The sequence below is a fragment of the Leishmania mexicana genome, chromosome 7 (assembly GCF_000234665.1).
Source record: "Leishmania mexicana MHOM/GT/2001/U1103 complete genome, chromosome 7".
NCBI lineage: Eukaryota > Euglenozoa > Kinetoplastea > Trypanosomatida > Trypanosomatidae > Leishmania > Leishmania mexicana.
In genome coordinates, this window is record NC_018311.1 from 258169 (window position 1) to 284022 (window position 25854).

At 62.6% G+C, this 25854-nt stretch overlaps 7 protein-coding genes across 7 annotated transcripts; all 7 read left to right on the plus strand.

Annotated features, from left to right (window-relative positions):
* Window positions 1-682: 682 nt before the first annotated feature.
* LMXM_07_0580 (conserved hypothetical protein) lies at window positions 683-4288 on the plus strand (the record flags this gene model as incomplete). Its single annotated transcript, XM_003872155.1, has 1 exon — window positions 683-4288. The coding sequence occupies one exon, from the start codon at window positions 683-685 to the stop codon at window positions 4286-4288; it is 3606 nt and encodes a 1201-aa protein (XP_003872204.1).
* Window positions 4289-5480: 1192 nt separating this feature from the next.
* Window positions 5481-10283, plus strand: LMXM_07_0590 (conserved hypothetical protein; the record flags this gene model as incomplete). Its single annotated transcript, XM_003872156.1, has 1 exon — window positions 5481-10283. One exon carries the CDS (start codon window positions 5481-5483, stop codon window positions 10281-10283), a length of 4803 nt encoding a protein of 1600 aa, XP_003872205.1.
* Window positions 10284-11428: 1145 nt separating this feature from the next.
* Window positions 11429-13156, plus strand: LMXM_07_0600 (putative electron transfer flavoprotein-ubiquinone oxidoreductase; the record flags this gene model as incomplete). The annotated part of the gene is made up of 1 exon (XM_003872157.1): window positions 11429-13156. The coding sequence occupies one exon, from the start codon at window positions 11429-11431 to the stop codon at window positions 13154-13156; it is 1728 nt and encodes a 575-aa protein (XP_003872206.1).
* A 1478-nt stretch (window positions 13157-14634) lies between these two features.
* LMXM_07_0610 (conserved hypothetical protein) lies at window positions 14635-15222 on the plus strand (the record flags this gene model as incomplete). Its single annotated transcript, XM_003872158.1, has 1 exon — window positions 14635-15222. The coding sequence occupies one exon, from the start codon at window positions 14635-14637 to the stop codon at window positions 15220-15222; it is 588 nt and encodes a 195-aa protein (XP_003872207.1).
* Window positions 15223-16098: 876 nt separating this feature from the next.
* LMXM_07_0615 (conserved hypothetical protein) lies at window positions 16099-16866 on the plus strand (the record flags this gene model as incomplete). The annotated part of the gene is made up of 1 exon (XM_003872159.1): window positions 16099-16866. The coding sequence occupies one exon, from the start codon at window positions 16099-16101 to the stop codon at window positions 16864-16866; it is 768 nt and encodes a 255-aa protein (XP_003872208.1).
* A 1008-nt stretch (window positions 16867-17874) lies between these two features.
* Window positions 17875-19353, plus strand: LMXM_07_0620 (conserved hypothetical protein; the record flags this gene model as incomplete). The annotated part of the gene is made up of 1 exon (XM_003872160.1): window positions 17875-19353. The coding sequence occupies one exon, from the start codon at window positions 17875-17877 to the stop codon at window positions 19351-19353; it is 1479 nt and encodes a 492-aa protein (XP_003872209.1).
* A 1544-nt stretch (window positions 19354-20897) lies between these two features.
* On the plus strand, window positions 20898-24212 carry LMXM_07_0630 (putative vacuolar-type Ca2+-ATPase; the record flags this gene model as incomplete). The annotated part of the gene is made up of 1 exon (XM_003872161.1): window positions 20898-24212. The coding sequence occupies one exon, from the start codon at window positions 20898-20900 to the stop codon at window positions 24210-24212; it is 3315 nt and encodes a 1104-aa protein (XP_003872210.1).
* Window positions 24213-25854: the final 1642 nt, after the last annotated feature.

Consider the following 25854-nt stretch of genomic DNA (forward strand, 5'->3'; position numbering starts at 1 on the left):
GCGGTGTGCACTGCGGGGCATCGACACACGCACACACACACACACCCACTTCAGCTGCCGCTCATTCTGCAGTGAAAAACGGCAGAGTAGCAACTTGCAACGCGTGGGCATACACAGATACACACACACACACCACACACACACACACACACGCACCCGCACGCACTCCGTACCCTTGAGAGCTGTTGGTCGAATGCCCACCAAGCGGGGTAAGAGGATCGTCGACACCCGCCCGCAGTCGGTGGCGGACGGGGTGGGCAGCGTCCCTCTTTCGGTGGCATTGACCACCTCGGCTGAGCAGACAACGGCAACAGCCATGCCAACGTCGACGGCGGCCACAACTGCGACAGCAACGGTGACGACGCGAGGCGGCCGCGTCACAGTGTCGGGTGTGGAGAAGATCGAGGTGGCGGCACCGACGAATGACAGCAGCAGCGGGGCTATGCTCTCTGCAGCGGGACAGTTTAAGGTGCCGGCTGCCGTGCTGCAGCGCATTCAGGAGCTAGGCCTTTCTAAGGCGGCAGCGCAACCGATCGGCACCGACGCCACCGCTTCTGCAACGGCGTCGGCGTCAGAGGCAGCCATTCGTGCCGCTGCGCCTGCGCCACTGCCCCCGGTGCCCTCCCCTACTCGTGGCAGCACTGGAGGTCGAGCCAGGGGTGCGAAGGCGTCGAGCAGTACCATGGAGGCGTCGCCTGCATCCTCTCCACGGTCTCCGGATTCGACCACAGAGACGTCCCAGCTCCCATGTACAGCACCAGAAGCCCTTCCTACCGCCGTCGAGGAGATAAGCGAGGCTGTTGTCTCGACTACGGTGGCAGCCCTTAAAAAGGCCCGCAGCAGCCACGCGCAGGATGATGGCAAGGAGACACTACTGCTGCCGAGGCAACAGAAGCCGGTGATTTTCTCGCGTCAATGGCGTCGACAGCTCTTCGCCGGCACCGCCTCGTCATCATTTCTCTCGGCGTCCGTCAAGCCGATCGCCGGCTCTACCATCGAGGGTGTACTGCGGGGCCACCGCCAGAGCATAGGCCGGCGTGTGCACGGGGACGTGAAGGAGGGCGGCTCCGACAGCGTCGCTGACGAGGAGGGAGATGGGGACGAGGAGGACGCGGCACCCTTTGGCAAGGCGAGTGTCATCAAGTTCAGCCACACCGAGGACGGCGACGGTGTGCCCGGCAGGCTTGCAGCCGCACCATCGAGTGGCGACTCCGGCGATGGAGTGGGCCGGCTCAGCGCCGAATCAGCATCCGTGATGCAGGCTATGGATGGCAGGGCAGTGTATGGCCCTCGTAACGGTGCGGCACTGCAGCCCTCGGTGGCGCTGACACGTCGGCAGCGGCATCAGCTACGGCAGCAGGCGCAGGAGGCGCGTGAGCACCACCGCGTGCGGCGTCACATGGCTGGCTTCGATCCGGACTTCCTGAGTCGGCAGGAGTCTCGGTTGCAGGTGCACAGGGAGTGTGACAGCAACGAGGATGGCGAGGACGAGGAGAGTGGCGCGGGCTCTTCGGTGGCGGAGACGGAGTACAGCGCATCATCCACGGAGGAGAGCGCCTCGCTCTCCTCCGTCAGCGGGGAGGGGGACGACGACGAAGCGGAGGAAGCTGAGGAGGGCGGAGACGTCGATGGCGACCTGTTAGACCCCTCCGCATCTGCGCCGCATGGAGACCTCAGTGCCGCCGGTGGCGCCGGGCTCGGCTCTGCGGAGTGTGCTGAGCACGGGCGCCATGGACACGCACACGACAAGAGCGGTACGGCGGCGCCGCCTGCACGGATCGACGAGCTTGGCGACCGCGGCAGCAGCACGAGTCCGGTGGCTGCGCGTTCTCAGTTTTTCCAGTCGTTCTTTTTTGCGTGCCACGAGGACCGCATGCGCCGCAGTGGCTGCCACCACACCCTCGTCGGACTGCGCGAATCCGTCACCATCAAAGGACCGTGCGGCATCATCGGTTTGGGGCTTGGCGAGGTCTCTGTCAACGGCTTCTACCTTGGTCGCAAGCAACTGACCCTGTGGCACGAAGAGCACCGAGCGGTGCTGATGCCCATGAAGCGGCTCAAGACACGGCATGCGCAGGACATGGAGCTGCCCCAGTGGCCCCGCGTGCCGGCGCCTCCCTGGCCCCCTCGAAGTTTTTCGAAGGCCGCCGCTGCCGGAGAAAGCACCTCGACGGACGTTGGCGATGCCTTCGGACAGCCACTGAATCCTCTGTACTACCGTGGCGTGTGTGATGCATCACGGGGCAGGACGTCTGCGGCGGTGAATGACACGCCCGCAGCACCCGCTGCTGCTGAGGGGCCGGACGAGGAGGAGGACTTTCTGCAGGCGCTGCAGTGGGACTGCGAGTCTGTGTTCGGGTCGGTGGACTGGGATTGGGTGGAGGCGACGGTGCAGAGCTGGCGCAATCTCTTTTCCAGCCAGCTGCCACCGATCTTCTTGATCGCGCAGCCGCCCTCCTCCATGCGCCGGGATGGCGACGAAGGGCCAACGCGAAGGTTCTACCTCACCCGCAAGCGCGGTCGTCAGGACGGCGCTGCTGGTGGCAAGTCGAAGATGAACAAGAAGGGTGGCCTGTCGCAGGACGCCGCCACCGCCGAGCCGTCGAGCGCGTACATGGACATTCCGTCTTTTGTCGCCCACCGCAGCGAGCCGTCCGTGGATCTCGCCCTCGTGCCGAGCATTGTGCCGTCCATCGCGGCACAGGGCTGCGGCTCTGTCATGGTGCTGGGGTCTGCGAACATTGGAAAGTCGACGCTGTGCCGGTACTTGGCAAACGTCCTCCTCAGTCAGCACGGGCTCTGCTACTGGCTCGATCTCGATGTCGGGCAGCCCGAGTTCGGTGTCCCGGGCCAGCTGACGCTCTCCCTTGTGCGGCGTCCGCTGCTGCGCGCACACGACGCGAGCTGCGCTCAGGTTGTCGCGGCTTTCTTCATCGGCGCCAACACAGCGGCGCCATGCCCGCTGACTGCGGCGAACGCACTGGCGGCTGTCTGTGCGCAGGCGCGAGCGGTGAGCAGAGAACATCCTGTGGTGGTGAACACGCATGGCTGGGTGCTGCAGACGGGACGCCGCGTCTCTGTCGAGGCACTGCGGCGTCTGCGACCACGCCAGGTAATTCACCTGCACAAGGCACGGGAGGAGTTGTGGGTGCAGGACACGGCAGCCTTGCTGGATCCGCGCAACGGGCTGAACGCCGAGGTGGTGCAGCGCCGCTTCCTTGTTCGTCATAGCACTGCCAGCTCTCCCGGCGCTTCTGCTTCTGCTTCTGCTGCTGTTGCTGAGAACAAGGATGGCCCTGCAGCGGGCTCGAAGAAGAACAGGATCAAGGGCTCGCCTCTCAGTAGCTCGACGCCTTCGGCGGCCTTGCTCTGTCGTCTCCCGTATCCGTACACTCATGGGGATGCTGTCCAGCTGCCTGCACCCTCAGACCGCGAGTCGCCGGTTTCGTCTCCCACGACCACGGACGAGCACAGATGGCGCGGCCAGGTTCACTCGGTTCGCGTGGACCGCGAGGAGACGTACTCGTCGATAGCGCGCATCAAGGCGACGAAAGGCAGCCGTGGACGGCAACAGCGGTGGGAGACGTACTTCTCGGCTCTGCTCCGCCACTACGCTGGCAGCACCGCCGCTGGCGCGAAGTCAGCGAGTGAAGGCCCGAACGCGGACAAAGAGCCCGAGACGACCCTCCTCGAGGCGCCGCTCTCGACACTGCACTCGATCGTGCTGGCCGAGCGTGATGAGAAGCTCGGCGATGTGTGTCTGGTGGAACCCGCACTGCCCTCCTCGTCCGCCGCAGAGGCAAAATCCCGTGCCACCGCTGCTGCTGCTGCTGCTGAGTGCCGGCGGAGCCGCCAAACGCACGCGGAGTTGGCAGCGGCGCTGGAGCACGCGGTAGTCGCCGTCCACTTCCACGCTCAACCCTCCGCTGTGGCGGCATACAGCCAGTCGAACGGCAGCGAAAGGTGTGGCGTCGTGCGCAGTCTTGCCTCTCTCCAAAACGGGTTTCCCGTGTCGTGCTACGGTGTTGTAGAGAGCGGCGAGCGGGAGCTCCTACACGGCGTCGAGGCGGCACAGCGGGAGAAGGATGGGAGCTCGCCGTGGCACAGTTCCGTCTCGGCTGGGTGGATTCGAATCCGAGTGCCGCTGCGGCCAAGCGTCGTCGCAGCCATGCTCTCTAGCCCCGAGCGCGAACCTGCGGCTGCCGCCACCGAGTGGTGCACCCGCGTTTCCATCGCCTATAGTGCCGCCTTGCGTAGCGACACCGCCTTCGTCGATACCTGGCGGTGACATGGCTCGCTTCGCTGGCTCTCCTCCCGCCCCGATCGTAAACTTGGCCCTCTCTTCTCCTTTGCCCCCTTATCCACCTGTGCTCTCTGCCTCTAGCGCCCGCGTGCGTGCGTGCGTGCGGAGGGTGTGTGTGTGTGGCGTCTGCCATGATGTGGGGAGGGGTTCGGCTGAGGGATGCATCGGCAGTGCTGCACACACACATATATATATATACACGTACGTATAAAGGCTAATGGATGGACAGGTAACACCGTAACATATACCTATATTTATATATAGATATGGACACTTATCCACGTGTACACCGCCGAGAGAAAGGGAGGCAAATGCGTGTGTGTATGTGGGGGGGGGAGGGGGCTGTGCAGAGTACGGTGACTCCAGCGTGGATGGGTCCTTCAAGACCCTCTGCAGAGGTAATCAGGGCGTGTCGAGAGAGGTGTGTGCAAGCACGTGTGTGTGGTGACACCACACCACACCACACCACACCACACCACACCACACACACACACACACGTCTGTCTCACCACTGTGTCTCCTTCGTCTGCTTGAAATAGCAACAGAAGTCCGCCCGAGACCTTCGACCAGATCACTGTGTGTGTGCTTGTGTGCGTGTGTACGTGTGTGTGTGTGCTTGTGTGTGTGTGTGTGTGTCTTCTCTGACACTCTCGCTCTCACGCGTACACACACACACACACACATTCAGCTACACGTACGTATATATGTGCGTGTACGTCCATCGTGCCCTAATGCTGCCCCCAAGCGCCATCCTATCTTCATGCTGCACAGGCTTCCGCACCTGCATCGCATCTCCTGTGTCCCTTTCTCCCATCCACCCCCCTTCTCCCAACGCATCGAGGTAGATCTTCCTGGGGGTCACGGTCATCGCAGCAGCCAAATACACAACATCAAGGGCACGCTGCACCATCCCTTCGCTCTGCTTCCTCCCTCCCTCTTCACTTGTGCTTCACGAGTACCACCTAAAACACACACACACACACGTACAACCGACTCACAGACCCCCTCACACGTCCTTCGCTCCACCCCACGTGTGCACTGGGGTTGCCTTATATTATTCGTATGCAGCTGACGTGCTCTCTGTGCGTACTGCGAGCAGCCCAACGAGGATCAGAAGACCCTTTCTTTTTCCTCGCATATATTTCTCTGCTGCTGTGTGGGCTTGTGTGGCGTCGCGATGGGCAGTCGTAGTGCCTCGTGTCGCGGGTGTCGCGGCGGTCAGCTGCGGCGCAGCCTTCTCTGGAGCATTGCGGTTGCCGTCGTGGTGCTTGCCATACTCGTAAGCGTCGCCACACCACCCGTTTTGGCTGAAACGGAGGATGATGCGTCACGGCAGCCGATGGATGTCCGCGGCACAGAAACGATTGGCTCGATAGCGCATGCACCCGCGGCACATATAGGCGCACCGCATGACCCACCCACGGATAGCCCGCTTACACCGGCGGGCTCGGTGTTGCATCACGACGGCGGAGCATTGGGGGTATCAGCGTCCACGCGCCACCGGCAGGAGCCCTGCGAAGGAGCTGTAGGGCACTCATCTGAGCTGTGCACGGACACGGTATCAGCAGGAGGGGCTGCAGAGAGCGACAGTGTGTCGAGTTCTGCTTCTCTCCTCCCATCAGAGGCCTCGACAGAGGAGTCTGTCGTAGCGGAGCGCCACTGGTCTGAGCCGCCGCCGCTGCAACAAGAGGATGTGCCGAGCCAAGCATCACCACACGATGCCCGGCACAGCGGCGAAGGAGGAGGCTGGCAACATCAGCAGCAGCAGGCGATAAAGCCGACAGACACTACGTCGTCACCTATTTACACAGACGACACAGGTGCCCCGTACGCGGATGACGCACCTGCTGCAGCTCCGGCTACAAGGCCCGCCACTGCTTCCAGCAACGATGTCGGTGTAACCGCCGCTTCTGCTGATGCGGTGCCGGAGTGGAGAGCTTCTCCTCCTGCACCACCACCACCCGAGGACCTTGCTACACCAGCGCATTTAGATGAACCGCACGCGTTTGATGAGGCAGCTGCTTCCACCCTTGCATGGGAGGAACGGGGCTCACTGGCATCGCAGCAACCACAGGCGGAGGTGCAGGAAACATACGACCTGCCTCAGAAGCCAGCGGACGAGGTTTCAGATGGCGCCGCCGGGGTGACCAAGGGCTGGGAGGCTCACCGAAGCACTGCGCCAGACCGCGCAAGTGACGCCGCTCAGGCGGAGAGCCAGTCGCCTTTCGAGGGGGATAGCCGGGAGCCGCACGAAGACCAGCAGGGCACTTTTCTCCACTGTGACGCGCACACCATTGCACAAAGCACGCCTGCGTGCGAGGCAGGGGAGAGGCAGCATGGGGCTGCCGCGGAGGCCGTGCAGCAGGAAGCCTCGTTAACATCCACACCCGAAGCGACGCCCGCCTCGCCGGAGGCACCGACGACGGGGAGCACCTCAGAAGAGCCGCAGCAGACATGGTCAGCTCACGCTCACGAGGTAGTGGAGGGCGGGGTGTCATTGGACGCCTCTTCTGTCCCGGAGGCGCAGGTGCAACCGGCGCCTGTGCACCTCGGAATGCACCAGCAGTGGACAGAAGGCCAAGAGGCTGGGGGCGATGGTGCCACGCATGGTGCATGTGACACTACGGCTGATGATGAGGTTCTCGGCGGCACTGGAGGTGCCTCGGTGGAGGAGTCGACTGCAGAGGAGCACGCAAGTTCTGCGGAGCCTGCCACGTGCGCGGCGACTGCGGAGGCGTCCGGGACGGGATGCTCTAGAGCGCTGCGCACCGACGACTCTCAGTCTGACGTCGTGGAAGCGGCGGCCGTTGTCACCGAGCAGGCACTTGCCGAGCGGCACGCGAACGGCGCCGGCCAAGACGGCGGTGATGCGCCGATAAGCTCTGAAGAGAGCAGTGAAGCTGCAGCCTATGCGCAGCCGATAGAGGGGCAGGCCGAGCGCGGCGACGCCACTCCTGTCGCAGATGTCGACACTATTAGTCATGAAGAGGGGGTGATAGGGTCGGAGGAGGCGGTCACCCAGGTTTGGGATGGGCCAGATGACACTGCTGCTGCTGCTACGGCTGAGATTGCCCTCAAGGGGGAGACAGAGAGCGCTGCCAGAGAGGTTGCCGTTGACCTGGACGAGGTCGATGGTGATGGGCTGGAAAAGGACGAGGAGCAGCTTGCATCCTCTTCATCAGCCTTTGCCACTATCAGCGCGCCCGGTGGCAGCACCGCCACGCGGTATCGTCGTGACAAACACGAAGTGCAGCACCCTCCATCCCCACCCCCGTCCCGACTCGCGCTCTCCTACCTCTACTACCACGCGCTGGAGGCCCTCTACGTGGACGAGAACGTCACACTTTTCGTGCAGCGCGCCCGCGATGTGGCGCCGTACGGACATGCGCGGCTGAACTGGCTTCTCGGCGTGCTGCACGCCTACGGTGTCGGTGTCCCTCGCAGCGAGCGAGATGCGCTCATGTACTACTCCTTCGCCGCCATGGAGGCTGTCCCTGAGGCACACATGGCGCTCGGGTACCGCTACAAGCTGGGCCTCGGTGTCGTGGCGAGCTGCGAGAGCGCGCTGGCGCACTACCGCGAGGCGGCGGACGCGGTGGCTATGACGTACGATGGAACTGCCGCTGCCTCGGGCGGTGGTGCCGAGCCGATGACCGCTGGCGCGAAGACGGTTAGCAGCGGCAAGGGTGGCCACAGCGGGTCGATGTCCTTTTTCGCCTACCGCGACGACGCCGCCGTGTCCGACATGCGCAAGCAGCGCCGGCTGGATCTGATCAGCCTCAAGTATCAGGCGGACGTTGGCAACGTGGATGCGCTGCTCACACTAGGGTACGTGCTCCTCAAGGGTGACTACCAGGTGGTGCGCGATGGCCGTCGCGCTGCCGCCTACTTTCAGACCGCCGCTCGAAAGGGTAGCGCACGAGCGCATGGAGCGCTGGGCCAGCTGTACATGGCCGGCGACCCTTCCATCAGTCCACCACTGCTGCCCGACCTGCGGCGGGCCCTCCACCACTTCCGCCTTGGCGCTCTGCAGAACGATGCGCTGTCCCTGAATGGGATGGGCTTCCTCCACGCTATAGGGTACCTCTATCAAGACAAGCAGCACAGCGCGACCGGCGCCGGCAGCAACGCGACAAAGGCGCCGGGCAGTAGCGACGAGGCTGCGGCGCCGCCGTCGAACGGACCGCCGGACTTCGCGACGGCGGCGCAGTACTTCTACCGCAGCCACTGCGCTGAGGGACTGTACAACCTCGGGGTCCTTTTTCTGCACGGTCGCGGCGTGACGTCAGACAAGAAGCAGGCGCGTCGTCTCTTCGAAAGGGCGGCGAAGCAAGGCAGCGTGCTCGCGCAGTGGCAGCTAGCGAACATACTGAGCGAGGCCACCGAGGATGGTGGCGCCCTACCGGCGGCAGAGTGCGAGCGGGCACTGGCGCTGTACCAGCGCACCGCGTCCTTTGGCACTTGGCAGCACCGCGCGCCAGGCAGCCGCTACTCGGGTGGTGGCGCCGGCGTGGGCGCTGAGAATCCAGATGTGCAGGGACAACAGGAGCGTCATGGCCAGGTGAAAGGGAAGGTGGGTGTCGACGGAGGCCGCGACGCACGGCTGCTGGAGGAGACGCGGGCCAGCCGCGTGCCATCGCAGGATGGCAGCGGGAGCGAGGACGATGGCGACGGCGCCGACGACGGCGATGGTGTGGACCGTCTCGACGGCTTTGTGCGGCCGCGATCGGAGGCTCAGTATCGAGTGCTGCTCGCCGGCATCCTTGACCGCCTGCACGCTGTGGAGGAGTCGCTGGTGTCCTCCGACGAGGACGAAGGCCCGACCACTACGTCACTGGCTTCCTTCGTTGAGCTGCTCAGCCTGGCCGAGACGGGCGACGCGGCCGCTTCCTGGTTGGCCGTCCAGTACGTGGATGACTACCTTGAGGTGGCGGACACGCCACTGCCACATGGCAGGCACGCCGGCAAGGGCGGTGCGGTCCCTCTTTTTTGGCCTTTGACCTCCGCTCCAGGAGGGACGTCGCAGTACCTCTCCGGCGAGGCGGCCACCAGTGCGCTGCTCTACCACCTGCTGCAGCGCACTGTGCTGCATCACACGCACACGCACACGACACTCGGGGCTGCGTATCTGCGCCTTGGCAACTTCTACTACTATGGCGAGTCCCCAGAGTACGGGGTGGACATGGAGCGTGCACTGGCGTACTACCGCATCGCTGGCGATCATCATCATAACGCGCAGGCACTCTTCAATGTGGGCTTCATGTATCAGCTGGGCCTGCACAAGGCCCCTCGCGCGACGCGGGTGGTGCGGGGCATGTCTGCGCAGGAGGTGATGGAGCGTTCTGAGGTGGTGCGGCACTACACCAGCGCCTCGGTAGGGGCCGAGTGGAAGGTGCATTCAAACCCGCCCGAGTATCTGCGGGCATCGCCGGCCTCCCACCTCGCTCTCAAGGCCGCCGCAAGCGCGTGGAACCGTGCCAGCGCGGACCCGATGGCGCGAGGCGTCGACGTGTACCTCGCATGGAAGTACTACACGGCTTCGCTTAGGCAAGAGGAGCGGGGTTCGATGGCGGTGCAGGTCGCCTTGGCGGTGCTCAACGTGCAGTGGTCTCTGCGACACTTCGGCATTTCTCGGCTTCTGCCGCAGTTGGAGTCGTCCGCGTCGCTTGTTGATTCACCTGCGGCCTCGGCCCACTCGGCATCCTCCATGGTGGAGGCAGGGACTGATGAAGTGGACGTCACGCTATCGACCGGTGCTGGGGGTGCGGATCGGGTGTATCAGGGCAAGCGCGACGTCCTTCACAGACCACTGAGCACGCTGACCACCACGCTTCAAGTGATGTGGAACCGCCTCATAGAGAACGCCGTGGACGCTTCGGGGACGATGCTCTCATGGTACAAGCCGTTGGAGGACGCGGTGCTGTACGGCGCCATCTCCGTGGTTGTCATCGGGCTTCTTGTTCGACATCACGTGGCCTAGCAGCGTTCTCCGCTGTGTGTGCGTGCGTTGTCGTTGGATGTGTGTGTGTGTGGGTGTGTGTGTGTGTCTGTGTGGTGGGAGCGGGCGGCGTGGCGGTGAAGGCGCTGACGAGACTTGCAGGGCGTCCGAGGAGTTGCTCTGTCGCTGCTACGACACCTCCCCGTGCCCTCGGGTCCTGCTCCTTCTCTCTCGCCGCGCTTCGCACTGCTTGGGCTTCTCTGTTGTTCAGGTGAAGGGCAGCTTGTCTTTTTCACTTTCCGCTCAGCTCGATCTGTCACGCGTGCGCGCACACACACACACACACACGCCCACCAGCAACAAGCCAGAGGGCCAATGAGGACTCGCACACATCGAGTCTTTCCATGTTCCCCCCCCTTCCCCCCTTTTGTGCAGCGACGTGCACGCACGCACGACTCCGCGCACGTCCACGGCAGCCGGCCTGCATCCCTCTCTCTCACACACACACATTGCTGTGTGTGTGTGTGTGTCGGCCTCCGGTGTTTGGGACCCTCCACGGTTCGCCTCAGCCACCATCGTCGTCCTCCCTTCCCCCACCCGCGCAAGTCGCTGAACAACAAACATAGACGTGCGCACGGAGACCTCCTCCTCCTCTCCCTCTTTCACACAGAACGCACGCGCGCCAAATCGCAGACGACCACGAGGGCAAGAACGAGGCGACGGCGATATCTCGCTGCTGCGTCTTCCTTCTCTGCTGCTGCTGCTCCATCGCCGTGCGCCTCCCACGCCGCACCTCTCTGCTCCTCCCCTTGCGCGCGCTCATCTTCTGTGCTGCCTTGCGTCACGAGTCACTGAACGTCATACACACGCACATACACGTGTTGGCGCAAGCACCCACCACACCCTTACCGACACACCCCATACACGCACCGCAGCGACACCTTCGCGTACGTGTTCCGTTCTCTCCCTCCTTGCTTTGCTTTCTCTTACTTGCTCGCTCGCTCGCCTACGTTGTGCGCGCCGTGCCGTGTTGCCTATTCTTGACTTTCAGGCTTCACACATCGTTGTCGTCGTCTCTGTTTCTCTCTCCCCACCTCGAACCCGCGCTTCCGTGGTGTGCACACGCACACGCACACGCTCTCGTGCTGCGCATCGCTCGTAGGATAGCACATCTGTGCTGCGTCATCATGCTTCGCTGGACGTCGCGCTACTTGTGTGCCTCTGCCGCGGCGGCTGCGGGGTCTGAGGTGCACCGCGACGTCGAGGAGTTCGCCGTTGTCATTGTGGGCGGTGGTCCTTCGGGGCTCTCGGCTGCCATTCGGCTGAAGCAGCTCGCCGGGGACCAGAGGGACTCTTTCCGCGTCGGCCTCGTCGAAAAGGGCAGCGAGATTGGCGCCCACACGCTCTCCGGCGCCTGTGTGGAGCCTCACGGGCTGGATGAGTTGCTGCCCGGGTGGCGTGAGCAGGAGGGATCCCTTCTTGCCAGCATGACACCCGTCACGTCCGACGCCTTTCATGTGCTGATAGGACCGTCACGAAGCGTGAAGGTGCCGTGGCTGCCCTCGACGCTGCACAATCGCGGCAACTACATCACGTCTCTCGGCGGCATGTGCAAGTGGCTTGGCGAGCAGGCCGAGGCGCTCGGGGTGGAGATCTACCCCGGCTTTGCGGCGGCGGACGTCGTCGTTGACGAGGCGACCGGGGCCGTGACGGGGGTGCAGCTGAATGACAGGGGTGTCGACAAGAACGGACGGAAGACGGCGCACTACGAGCCCGGGATGATCTTCCGCGCAAAGCAGACCATCTTCGCCGAGGGCTGCCGCGGATCCTGCACGAAGCAGTTGGAGAAGCGTTTTGGGCTGCGCACCGCCGACAACCCGCAGACGTTCGGACTCGGCATCAAGGAGGTGTGGGAGGTGCCGAAGGAGCGGCACCACCCAGGCACCGTCATGCACACGGTGGGGTGGCCGACGACAGACAAGGGGCACGACAACACCTACGGCGGCTCCTTCCTCTACCACTACGGTGACGGCCTCATTTCGTGCGGTTACGTGGTCGGCCTCGACTACTCGAACCCGTACTGCCGGCCGTACATGGAGATGCAGAAGTGGAAGACGCATGACCTCATTCGAGGGCAGCTAGAGGGCGGCCGACCGATCCTGTACGGTGCGCGCACGTTGGTCGAGGGCGGCTTCAGCGCGTTGCCGAGGCTGCACTTCCCCGGCGGCGTGCTGGTGGGGGACTGCGCTGGTTTTTTGAACCTTCCAAAGATCAAGGGCACGCACACAGCCATGAAGTCTGGCATGCTGGCTGCCGAGGCCGTCTACGAGGACGCCTTCAAGGGCGGCAAGGAGGAGGGGGCCAGCGGCGTGGAATGCAAGAGCTACGACGACTACTTCCGTAGCAGCTGGCTGTACAACGAGCTCTACACGGTGCGCAACGTGCGGCAGAGCTTCCACAAGAGCTTCAAGTGGGGGATGCTCTACACCGGCATTACCTCACTCCTGCTGCACGGCCGCGAACCGTGGACGCTGAAGCACACCACACCAGACAACTTGTCGTTGAAACCGGCGAAAGAATGCGTGGAGATTGAGTACCCGAAGCCGGACGACACGCTCACCTTCGACCTGCTTACCAACCACAGCCGTAGCGGGACGGCCCACAGTGCTGACCAGCCGTGCCATCTGCGCCTGAAGGACTCCAAGGTTGCCGAGGAGGTGAACCTAAAGACGTATGCAGGGCCGGAGGCGCGCTTCTGCCCAGCTGGTGTGTACGAGTTCGTCAGCGACAAGTTGGTGATCAACGCACAGAACTGCCTCCACTGCAAGGCGTGCGACATCAAGGATCCGACGCAGAACATCAACTGGACGGTGCCCGAGGGCGGCGGTGGCCCCAACTACCAGGGCCAGATGTAAAAGTCCCCCCCTCCTCCCGCCGTTCCTGCCTCCGCACTCATTTCTGGCATCGCAGCACCCCCCCCCACTCTACCCCCCTCTCCCCCACCTCACGCTTTTTCTCGCTGTGCAGGCGTGTGCGTGTGAGTATCCCATTCCCCCCCCCTCTTCCTCTGCGTCGCCGTCGCCTCTCTGTCCCTCAAAGTGCTTGCAGAGTCTTTTCCTTTTTCTATTCGGGCCCGTCTCTGCTCGCGTTGTCGTGCGCATGTGTGAGCGGGTGTGCGCCTGGGACCTTCGTGCGCTCTCTCCTCCTTCGCTCTGCTGCGTTGAACCTCTCCCGCTCTCCCGCTCTCCCGCTCTTCCCCCCTGCCTACCACCGCTCTCATGTGGCACCGGAGATTGTCGTGATGACGCGTAGAAGGTGCGCTGGAGAAAATTGGAGTCAATGATGTCATCGGCTACACACCGCTCTCCTAGCGGCCGGCGACAGAGGTATGCCTGGAGGTTGTGCGGCTCTGGTGGTGGTGGTGGTGGGGGGGAGACGGGTGCTGAGAAGAGTGAGGTGGGCCTGAGTCAGTGAAGAGAAGGCGGTGGGTCCCTGCTGTAAAACGTTTTGAGGGCGTTGTGTCAAGAGCGGCGGTGTGCTTGCCCGGCGTATGCGGGCACGTATGTATGTCTGCGCTTGTGAGCGGGACGGTCGCACGCGCTCCCCCCTCCCCGTCTTCCCCTTCATTGCGGTTTCCGGGACCCCTCCGCAGGCCATCGCGTAGTTCGTCCCCGCCTGTGGTGTCTGTGCATCTCCCCGCCCCCCTCTCTCTATCTCTCTATTCCCGTTCTCGTTTCGTGGTGTCAGAGGACGGGAGCAGCGAAGGCGAGATGCGAGGGAGAGAGGGCGGCGCCGCGTCAGCACGGGATCCCCCGAAGCAAGGGGAAGAGAAGTACGAAAACCTAATCGATGTGCGCACGCAGCAGGGCGGCCGAAGCGGTTTCGGCACCTCCAGCGCCGACGAGGATTACCATGCGTGTGTGTCTCTGCGGTATGCTTTCTGTAGCTCATTCTTTGGACTCGTGTGCCGTGTCAGCGCACTTCCGTGGAGGTCTTCCCACCTCCCTCCCTCGCAGGCAGGGGTGCCAGAAGGCGTGCGCACGCCCATTGCTGTGCATGATCGCACCCCCTCCTCCTCCTCTGACTATTGTCTCCCTTTTCTCCTTCTTTTGGTGTTCATCTTGCGTCCCAAATCGGACACGCGCCATGCGCAGTGTGCGTGCGTGCGTGCGTGTGCCTACTCGCCTGCTTGTGGGCACGTCTGCACTGCTCCCCGCCACCGCCACCTCAACTTCCCTCCGCTCCCATTTGCGGCGGCTCCACATCACCGCCAATCGACACATAAAAGCGGAACGTAAGTGGTGGTGGACATCGACGTCAGCCAATCACGGGAAGCGCGATAACGTACCTGGTCACACACACACACACACTGCGCGCAGGGACGCAGGACAGGATGTTGAACTGCTTCTTTGGGGCGGAGCTGAAGCCGGACGGGGTCCCGGTGAGCTTCACCATACCCAAAGGAACGACGCTCGTCATCACGCAGTGCGCCGTCACGAGTGTGGTGCCGCCACAGCAGTCAACGGACGCTGGCGCGTCTTTGTTTCCAGCTGTGGCAGCCAAGGCGTACAGCCCTGTGACACTGTGCGTGCAGGGCCACGGTCTGCCCACTCGCTTTGCCGTCTGCTCTTTATCCCCGGCGCAGCATATCACGTACTGCCCCTTGCAGCTTCTCTTCTCTAAGCCAGTGTCGTTTGTGCTCGTGCCGCAGACCGGATCCACGGCTGCCGCTGCTGCGTCGTCGTCACCCTCGCCAGCCGCGCATGCAGGTAAGAAGGCGGGGCGGAATCAGAAGTGCAACAAGACCGCGGCAGGTGCTCACGGTGCTGGGGCAGAGGCCACCGCTGCCTACCCGACGGTGCACCTGACGGGCTACTATGAGCGTGCCGCTGACGAGGACGAGGAGGATGGCAGCGTGGCCATGGACGTCATGGAGACGAGTGATGATGGGGAACACGACGATCTGTCCGATGACGAGTAACCGGAAAGAGATGGCGTCACGAAGGGGTTGTTGCGGAGGCGGAACGGGCGCCTTTTCTTGTGTGTGTGCCGCGAGTTGAACGCGTAACAGATGATCGACGTAAAAAAAAACTGTGAGCCAGAACAAGCACCCCCCCCCCCCCCCCCGCGCGCGTGCCCACCATGCGATCACGGAGTAATCTCCATCACGAGGCACACAGGTGCTTCGCGTGCAGCATGCCGCCGTTGCCTTCCTGGGCTGTGGAGAGACAGCGAGAGGGCGGACGACGTCCACAGGGGACGGCGATGCCGAAATATGCGAACACGCGCATACACACGTATGTACGCACGTGCGATGAGGTCTACGTGAGGTTATAGGGTGATGACACAGTTGACGGGGAAAGCAAATCGAAGAGTGATAGGGCAACCAACGCGAGCCACCAACCCCTCTCCCTCCCCCCTTATCCACCCAAACATGCACATACATGCACGCATGCGTAGCTTCTATGCTGTGCGGATCAGCATGGGTGCCGCAGTCTCTCTTTTCGCTCACGCCGGGAGTGGTGGCGTCAGTTCCGCGCGCGTGCGTGTGTGTGTACTTCTCTCTCTTGGCTTCATCTTCGTCATCTCGCCAAGCACCCACCCAGTCGCCGTCCACCTTTTCTCCTGCACTGCTCGGTTTATCTCTCTTCCCTCACTCTTCGTGTTCTGCCCACCGGAACGTCACGCATCTCTTCCGCGTTGGTGGCGTCGGTCGTCTGCGTGAGCTTCGGAAGAACCGCGAGGCCTTCTCCCCTCCCCCTCTCCTCCTGTATCCTTCACTCGTACATCAGCGTTCATCTGCCCTGCGGACACCGTCGTCGTTCACGCCAGACTCGGCTCTCTCTCTGTGTGGAAGATGAGGCCGATCGCGTTGGGCTTCCAGATCCCATCGCTGAGAGATGCGTGTGTAGCGAACACGGCCGCGTGGACGCTGGCGGTACCTTACCCGGTTGGCAAGTCCACCTTGCAGGTCAGTGGCATTCACGCGCGACTTGTGCCGGTGAAGCCATCCACTTCCAAGAGCAACGGCGTCGTCAAACATGGGCAGCAGCAGCAGCAGCGGCAGCTGCCGCACAGAAAGGGTCTGCCGTCGTCTCTGCCTCCTGGCGATGCACTGATGGCTGATATCGTTGTGCATGCGCACGTTCGCGGGGAGCTGAACAGCGCGCCGCGGTCGTACGTCGTCGCTGTGATTCCGCTGCGGTTTGACGGTGCCGCTGCGCCTGCTCCATCAGGTCCTGCGATGGTGTCCTCGGCCACATTGGCGCATGCTGGTGCTTCGACGCTGCCGTCGACGCCGCGTGACAACCGTGCTGTCAGCGCACAGGCTCGCGGGGCAGGCCGAGGCGCCATTGCAGGTGTCTTCGCCTCCGCCTTCGCCAGGATCGACTTGCGCACGCAGATGGAGCGGGTGCGACTGAGCTTCACCGTCGTTCCCTGCAGCAGGACCGGTGGCGCTGGCGCGGCTGCCAACCGCACGGTTACCAACGGTGCCGCTCATGCCAACGCGGGCAAGCGACTGCGCGAGGAGGCTGGCGAGGCAGCTGACGACTCGGAGTCCGAAGCCTTCCTTGACTGCACGATTGATGTGACGGTGGTGGGGACAGTGTCACCCATTGCGTAATCTTTAGCGTGCGTGCGTGCGTGGGCGTGCGTGTGTGTGTGTCGTTCTTCGATGAAGCCGCATTAGAAAAGGGAAAAGGGGGGAATGTGAGGATCGCGGTGGCCCTTGTGCGTGTGGCTCTGTGTGTGTGTGTGTGTGTGATGGGAATGATGGGGTGCGGGGGGGGCGTGGGATGGCTTGGGGTTGCTTTCCGCGTGGCGACGGTGAGCTGCTCTTGCCTGTTTCTCTCTCTTCCTCCCTCTCTCCCACCTTGCCGTAGTTCTGGCATACATACACACACACACACACACACCAACACGGGCGTCCACACAAGACGCATCACCTGCGCGGCGGCTATGCCCTCTCCCCCCACCCTGCATGGGGGGAGAGGAGAGGGACCAGACACAGCCCCCCCCCCCATGCTTTACCGTCACCAGCGTCCCCTCTGCCCCGCTGTGCCTCCCCCCCACCACACACACACACACACACACACACGTGCCCAACAAGAGAAAAAACGAACGCACGTGCGTGTAGCCTTGGAGGGTAAGGCAGGAAATATATATATATATATATCCAGTAACAGCGGCTCGGAAAAGGATGTCATCACCGCGGACGCATGTCGTCGACCTCGGCCGCATGCCGCGCGAGGACCTCATTGAAATCGCCAAGAGGCAGGCGACTCAGATCCGCGAGAAGAACACGCGCATATCGGCCATGGAGTCGTTTATCGAAAGTCTCACCGGCACGTCCGCGGAGGAGAGCCTCTCGCGGCACCTGCACGCCAACCCGAGCACCCCTCCGCACAACTCGAGCACGGCAACACCAGCCTTCTTAGCTGGATCTGATACTCACACACCCGCCACTGCTTCCACATCGCAGCTGCTGCAACTGCAGAAGACAGGAGAGGAAGAGCAGCTCCAGCACACCTTGCGTGTCTCGGAGCTGGAAGAGCAGCTGCTTGAGAGGCAGCGTGAATATGGCCAACTTCAGGCGAAGGTGGATGCGTGGAAAACGAAGGTTATTGCCGTCATGACAGCTGACCAGGAGCGCATCCGCGGCCTCGAAGCTCAACTGGCCGCGGCCGCGGCCACATCATACGAATCATCGCCGTCTTCCGCTCCGTTCAACGCGCCTTTCGGAGTAACCGCGGCACCCTCACCTGACGCTGGTGCGTCTTACATGGCTACCCAGCTTCAGCAGCTGCAGGCACCGGTATCTGCTCCTCCGCAAGAGCTCCACAGCGTTTGGGAAGAGCCTCAACAAGCTCAGTCTCAGCCTCAAGAGCAGCGCCCTTCGGTATTCCATGCACCGTTGCCGTCCGCCGCTGCCACATTGACCACGGAAAACTTGATGAGCGCACCGCCGGCAGCGCTCAGACCGCCGCCCTCCACTCTCTCAGAAGAGTTGTCCGACAACACGTTTTCTCTGCCCCCCGCACCGATAACTGCAGCCGGGATTCCACCTGAAGTTCTCCAGGAAGCCGTGCGCATGCAGCTAGCTTCGTGGAAGGAGCAGGCCGAAACGGCCAGGCTGGCAGATAAAAGCCGCATTCAGGACCTCGAGTCGCAGCTGGCAGCGCTAGGGACTGCCACCAGTGTTGATCACGCTTGTAAGGCTGAGCTTTCTGCGGAGGCGGAGGCGCTGCGCGCGGAGGTGGACCGTCTGCAGAAGGCGCTAGAGGCCGGGAAGCGCGAGCGCGATTTGGTGCAGGAGGCCGACAGGTCGGAGGTGGAGTCTTACCGCGCGGTGTTCAAGAGGCAGATCACGGAGCTAAACTGCGAAATCGATGAGCTGCGCGCCGCCGCCGCTGCGGCCAAGGAGGACCGCGAGGCTACCCTGAGCGCTTGCGCTGCTGAGCATGCCGCGGAGACGGAGGCGCTGCGCGTGGAGGTGCACCGTCTGCAGAAGACGCTAGAGACCGCGGAGCGCGAGCGCGACGACGCGGCTGTCTCGATGAAGGCATTTCGGGCAAAGATGGATGAGTGGAAGGCGAAAGTGCGAAATGTTGTGGAGAATGGTGAGTTGCAGCGTCGTGCGTTGGAGGCGGAGGTGCAACGCTTGAAGGAGGACCGGGTCGCTGCTGGTGCTGGTGGTGACGCGTCGTGTGGAGAGAATCATCACAGGAAAGATGATGGCGAGTTAGGGGCGGCTTCCACCTCGGTGGAGCGCAAGGAGGCGTGGCCACAGGCGGATGTGGTGGGCTATGCATCGGAGGACAGTACGGTGATGTGGCCTGCCGCGGGTGCCCTTCAAGACATTCCGGTGCAGACTTCTATCGCTACAGAAGTTGCTCTCCAAGTGGGGACGGACGTGTCTCCGGTGCCGGGCCCTGTGGCGCTGCCCGAGCTGCATCTGCAGAGCACGCAGGCCCTGTTAATGGAGTGTGAGCGCGCTGCCGTGGAGAATAGGCGACTCCAACGCATCGTCGCGCAGCTGTCCAGATTTCGAGAGGGGGTAATGAGGGAGGTTCGTGCGGTTGCTGTGCCTCCCTCTGCACCCGCCTCGTGAAACATGCGTGAAGAGAGCCCTGCGCGTGTGCGTGTGTGTATGGATGTGCGTCCGCACAGGACGCTCCTGTGTTGGCGCTGTTACTGCAGCCGCCGCTTCTTCTGATATATTGGGCGGCGTGCCCACCACCTACACGGCGAGAGGGCGAGCGAACGTGTGGGGAGGGGAGGCACGTGCGGTACACGAACGTTCACACAGACAACACGAGAGACAAGAAGAAGCACCTGCCCGCCATGCGGGCAACGAAAGGGGCACTGCGTATCTCAGAGAAGCTACGGTGAAGAGATGAGACACCGTTTTGCGCGTGTGGTCGATTGACAGTTTTGAGCGGCTCATGGGGACTTCCACTCTTCCTCCTCCTTCCCCTTTCTTTTTCTCCTCGCACACACGCACACACGCACACGCCCCGTTTTGTGAGGCTCGCTCTCTTCGTGACTTTTCCTCTCTGCATCTCTACATACACATGATACATGTACTGCTGATACTTGCGTAAATACATATACATACACCGTTATATATATATATATATATACATACATACATGTGTGTGTGTGTGTGTGTGCATGCATGTGCATGTCGTCCATATATAGAAGAGTTGCCTTATTCTTCCCTTTTCTTTTTTTACTTTCCTCTCCGTGACTCAGACGTACGTGGGCTTCACCACCTACCCGCACCCCGCGCGCGCGCCACGCAAATCACCGCATCCACGAGGAGGCAACGATTGGCATAGCCCACAAGCACGCATCAACACCGGTGCAGGCCCCAACACAAGTGTCCCGCTCTCCCTTTATCTTTACCCCCGCCTTCCCTAATCCGTTCGACTCCGCCGCTCCTTCACGCAGCCTGCCTGCCACTGTGTGTCTGTGTTTTCACTGGCTGCGCTTGCTTGTGTTTTTCCTTTTTTGTTGGTCAGCTGCTCCAGGAGCTGTGTGCGCGTGCGTGTACATCAGCAGAGGCGGGTACTCTCTTTTTGTTGTCACCCCTCCACCCCTTCTCTCCCTCTCTCCGTTGTTATTACTTAGCTTTGCCCTTCCTCTCCCTCTCACGGACACGCACGCGCGTGTACGCCGGTGCGCTCCATCCGTGAGGGGACGCGCTTTGAGTGCCTCTCCGTACATCCTCGAGCGTGTCTCTACGTTTTCTTCGTCCTTCTCTTTCCTCTTCCCCATACCCACACGGGGCACCTCCCCGTCCATCTCGTCGTCCCTGCCGCGCCGTTCTCTGCTGTCCCTTGCGTGCTGTCATTCTCCGCGGTCTCCTCTGCTCGGCGCATCTCTGCCCAGCACCGACTGTGCCCTCTCTCTGCCTCCGACCTGCGCTTCTCTGCGTGCCATCTACCAATAACACAGACATACACGCACATCTATGTAATCTCTCCCTCTCCCTGTGTCGACTCTTGCCTACTCGCCGTCGACCCTAACCTGTGTGTGTGTGTGTGTGTGCCACACGGGAGTGCAGCAGACGAGAGACGGCGGCCCCCCTCTCTCGCCAACGTCCCAGGACGGCACCGCACCTACTTTACACAGCTACTGGGGACACGGAGAATGGCGCCACTTAACGCGAGAGATGTCGTGGTGCACACAGAGCCACCGCAGGGTTGCATGGCGGCCGCCGCGGTGCCGCCGACAGCAACGACTGGCACCTTTACCCCCGCGGAGCGTGCCATCGGTGGCGACATTCAGATGCCGTTAGAGGCGATCTTCGCCCGCGCCAACGAGGCAGCGCCGATGTACGAAAAGCTCGGCAAGGTAGAGGGCATCGCGAACACGCTGCACACGTCCCTGAAGAACGGCGTAGATGCGAGCACCGCGGAGGCGCGCCGCGCTTTCTTTGGCAAGAACGCACTGCCGGAGGAACCGCCGCTGACCTTCTGGGAGATGTACAAGGCCTCCTGGGAGGACAGCATGATCCGCCTGCTGACGGTGGCGGCCATCGTGTCGCTCATCCTGGGCCTCACTGTGCCGGATCCCGGCCAGACGGAGGTGAACTACAAGACGGGCTGGATCGAGGGCTTTGCCATCATCTGCTCTGTTATCATCGTGACCACCGTGACATCCGTTAACGACTATAACAAGGAGAGGAGGTTCCACAAGCTGACGGAGGAGAACTCCGCGCAGCCGGTTCGCGTGCGTCGCGGCGGAAAAGATGTCACGATCGATGTGACGGAGATCGTCGTGGGCGATATCGTGAACCTGTCGCCCGGGCTTGTGGTGCCTGTGGATGGGTTCTACGTGACGGGCATGAGTGTCGTGATCGACGAGAGCAGCGTGACGGGGGAGAATGACCCGAAGAGGAAGAGCGCGAACGCGCCGATCATCTTGACGGGGACTGTGGTGAACACTGCGGAGGATGCGTACATGCTTGCGTGTGCCGTGGGTGAGCGCTCGTTCGGCGGCAAGCTGCTGATGGAGTCGCGCGGCGCTGGTGCGCCTCGCCCGACGCCGCTGCAGGAGCGCCTGGACGAGCTTGCCGACCTCATCGGTCGCATCGGTCTCGGCGCTGCGATCCTACTGTTCGCCTTGCTGTCCTTGATGGAGGCGGTCCGGATGCTGCAGCACAATCCGGGAGCCTCGTACCGCCACTTCCTCGACTACTTTCTTCTCTGCATCACCATCATCGTGGTGGCCGTGCCGGAGGGTCTTCCGCTGGCCGTGACGATCGCGCTTGCCTACTCTCAGAACAAGATGCACGACGACAACAACCAGGTGCGCCGCCTGCGCGCGTGCGAGACGATGGGGAGCGCGACACAGATTTGCAGCGACAAGACAGGCACGCTGACGCAGAACCTGATGAGCGTGGTGCAGGGCTACGTTGGCATGCAGCACTTTTCCGTGAAGCGTCCTGGCGACTTGCCGGAGCCGGTGCCGCTGTCTGGCATGTGCGCGACCTCGCTCCGCCAGCTCCGCGAGGGCATTGCGATCAACAGCTCGAGCGAGAAGGTTGTGAGCACGACGGACAAGGAGGGCCACACGGTTGCGCCGTACTGGCAGTGGGTGGCGGACAAGGGCAACAAGACGGACAACGCGCTGCTGGACTTTGTGGACCGCGTTGCGATGACGGAGGCGGAGGCGCGCGACATGGGGTCGCGGCCGCACCAGCGGATCCGCGAGGCGAGCCGGCAGCGCGGGTTCACGATCTTCCCGTTCACGAGCGACCGGAAGCGGATGAGCGCTGTTGTGCGGCAGGAGGACGGGACGCTGGTGCACCACGTGAAGGGCGGGTCCGACCGTATCCTGCCGCTGTGCGACCGGTACGTGAACGAGGCGGGCGACGAGGTGCCCATGACGGACGAGGCGCGGGCGCGCATTGCGCAGCAGGTGAAGAAGCTGGCGGACATGGCGAACCGCACCATCGGTGTCGCGTACGCGGTGCTTGGCGGCACTGAGCTTCCCGAGGATGAGCCGACCGAGAGTTTGGTATGGCTGTCCCTACTGGGCATCCAGGACCCGCTGCGGCCGGAGGTGGCGGACGCCGTGATGAAGTGCCAGGCGGCGGGGGTGACGGTGCGCATGTGCACAGGTGACAACATCGATACGGCGGTGGCCATCTCACGCCAGTGCGGCATCTTCAACCGCTCTCGCGGCGACCTTGCGATGACTGGCCAGGACTTCCGCAATCTTGTGTACGACGCATACGGCGACGACGAGCGCATGGCGAAGTTCTGGCCGGTGCTGGACCACATGACGGTGATGGCGCGCTCGCAGCCGCTGGACAAGCAGCTCCTTGTGCTGATGCTGATGACGCGCGGCGAGGTTGTCGCTGTGACTGGCGACGGCACGAACGACGCGCCTGCGCTGCGCCTTGCGAACGTTGGGTTCGTGATGCGGAGCGGGACGGACATTGCGGTGAAGTCTGCGGACATTGTGCTGCTGGACGACAACTTCCGCTCTGTGCAGCGCGCCGTTGTGTGGGGCCGGTGCGTGAACGACAACATCCGCAAGTTCCTGCAGCTGCAGCTGACGGTGAACTACGTGTCCGTGGCGCTGACGTTCATCGGGTCGCTCATGGCGGGCGGCCGTTCGTCGCCGCTGACGACGGTGCAGTTGCTGTGGGTGAACCTGATCATGGACACACTGGCCGCCTTGGCGCTTGCGACGGAGGAGCCGACCGAGGAGTGCCTGAGACGGCAGCCCATTCACCGCAAGGCGCCGCTGGTTTCGCGCCGCATGCACATGACGATCACGCTGATTGCTGTGTACCACCTGATTCTCGCACTCGTGTTGCAGGTGTTTGGTTACCGGTGGTTCGGGCTGGAGCGCTACAGCCGTGAGCATCAGACAATCGTCTTCAACGTGTTTGTGTTCGGTGCCTTGTTCCAGATGTTCAACTGCCGCAAGCTGTACGATGAAGTCGACTTCTTCGAGGGCTTTGAGCGGTCGAAGCCGTTCATCGGCGTTGTCAGCTTCTGCTTCCTCTTTCAGATTATCGCCGTGCAGACGTTCGGCGACTTCATGGAGGTGTGTCGGCTGCGGTTCTCGGAGTGGACGGTGACGATCTTGCTGACCTTCGCCACAATCCCGCTCGGCATGATGTCGAGGTTGATTCCCGTCGAGGAGGCGCACTTCGAGCGCGAGTTCGACCCGGAGAACATTGACGAGGACGCTAGACAGTTCTTGGTGAAGTTGGCCAAGGACGTGGAGCGCACCGCGGACGAGCGCGCGGGGCGGTCTGGTGAGGCGCTGAGCAAGGCGAAGCGTGCGCGTGTACTAAGCCTGTGGTACCGCGCGTATGCCGAGCATGTGGGTACGCTGCGGGTCGTCAACGCCTTCCGCCGCGCGCACTTCGATCGCGACATGACGTCGGAGTTGTCGCGCAATGTGTACCGCCAGATGGTCGAGTTCACCTCACCGAATCCGTGAGCTGCCTGGAATTGATGGATGAGTTAGGCAGCGACGAGGTGGGCCGGTGAAGGCTTGATGTGATAGAGGGCTTGCCACGCCGGCAGGCGATCGAATTGAAACAGAGTCGCGCTGCTCATGTGTGTCATCCGCACCGATCAGTGCGACAGCCACCTCACCGTGTGCCCACGTGATCACACATCCATTCGCCCTTCCGTCCACGTCATCGCCATGACGTCTTCCCGTGTGCACCGTCTCTGCTCCCGCCTTACCTCTCTTCTGGAGAGGCCGCTCTTCTCCTTGGCGCGTATGCTACGGCACACGTCTGTCGCTCGCTCTGTCTGTGTGCCTCGCCACTGGTGCCCACTGCTGGATCAGTGGATGCGGCTGTACGGTGAAGCCCTCCTGCTTGCCCCCTTCTCCCCCACTCGTTTTCACAGCCGCTGTGGTTGCACCCTCCCCCTTTCGCCGTCTACGTGTCGTCCCCGCGCGTGTTGCGTCTATCTTCGTGGTTCTGTTGCTGTGCCTTGCGCCGTTCTCTGGCGGTGTGTCTCTCTGGCTGCCTCCATGCGCTTGCCCGCTCGCTCGCAGCAGTGGATGTCGCGCGCTCGCCTTCATCTCCTCGCACCTCCATCGTTGCCTCCACATCCTTCGCGAAAACCCACGCACACGCACACACGCAGTCGGGACACGCGATCCAGGTACACATACCGGCCACCGTATGCACGGAGAGAGGGAGTGAGGTGTTGAAGGGTACGCGCAGGAGAGGGGCGGAGGCGAGGGGGGGGGAGGTCAGGAGAGCGCAGAGCGGCAGAGGCTCCGTGTGTCCTTCCTGTGGCGCATCTGTTGCTTGAGATTTTCTTTGCTGTTGTGCGTGCCTCTTCCTGCGCTGTGCTTCCTCTCTCTCCCGCTTGGCGCACAAGCACGGGGCGGGTGTAGACGGCGTGTGGCGATATGGGTCGATTCATGGATTCTGTGGAAGGCACCGTGCGCACGCACAGACACGCGACACCTTTCCGTTGGACTCGGTGTCTTTGTCTGCTTGCTTCAGTGTGCGGAGGGGGGGGGTGCACATATGTCGTAGGACGGACGAAGAAGGGAGCGCCCGCGCACACGCACACACACACACAGACGTGGTCTCGTCTCACGCCCATGGAAAGGCGCTGCAACGATGAGGGCGTACACGCAGACACGCCACTCAAACGGAGGCCCGTGAATGGCGAGGCTCGTCCCTGTCTCGTGGCGAGCAGGGAAGCCTCCCCCCAAAAAGCAAGGGGGTCATCAGCGTCGCGGTGAAGGATGGGAATGATGGGGTGGGGAGGCACAGCTTCAGTTGTGAAAGGCGGCAGCGCGTCAACCCACCAAGCTCCATTCCTTTTTCTTCGTGGCTTCCCCCTCTGTCTCTGAGAGTGTGTGTGTGCGTGCCCATTTTGTGCTGCACCCGCTTCTCCTCTGCTTAGTGCACGCCACCTTTATCCTCCCTCTCCCTCCCCCTCGTGCTCTCTCCCGTCGTTGTCGCCCTCATGCCACGCTCTGTGCCACTGACGGACGACAATGAACCGACACTCACGCACACGCTAAACCATCACCACACGTGCACACGTACACACGCACGAAGATTTCTCTTGTGCCCTCCGCCTGTCTGAAGAGTGCCTTCCCAGTG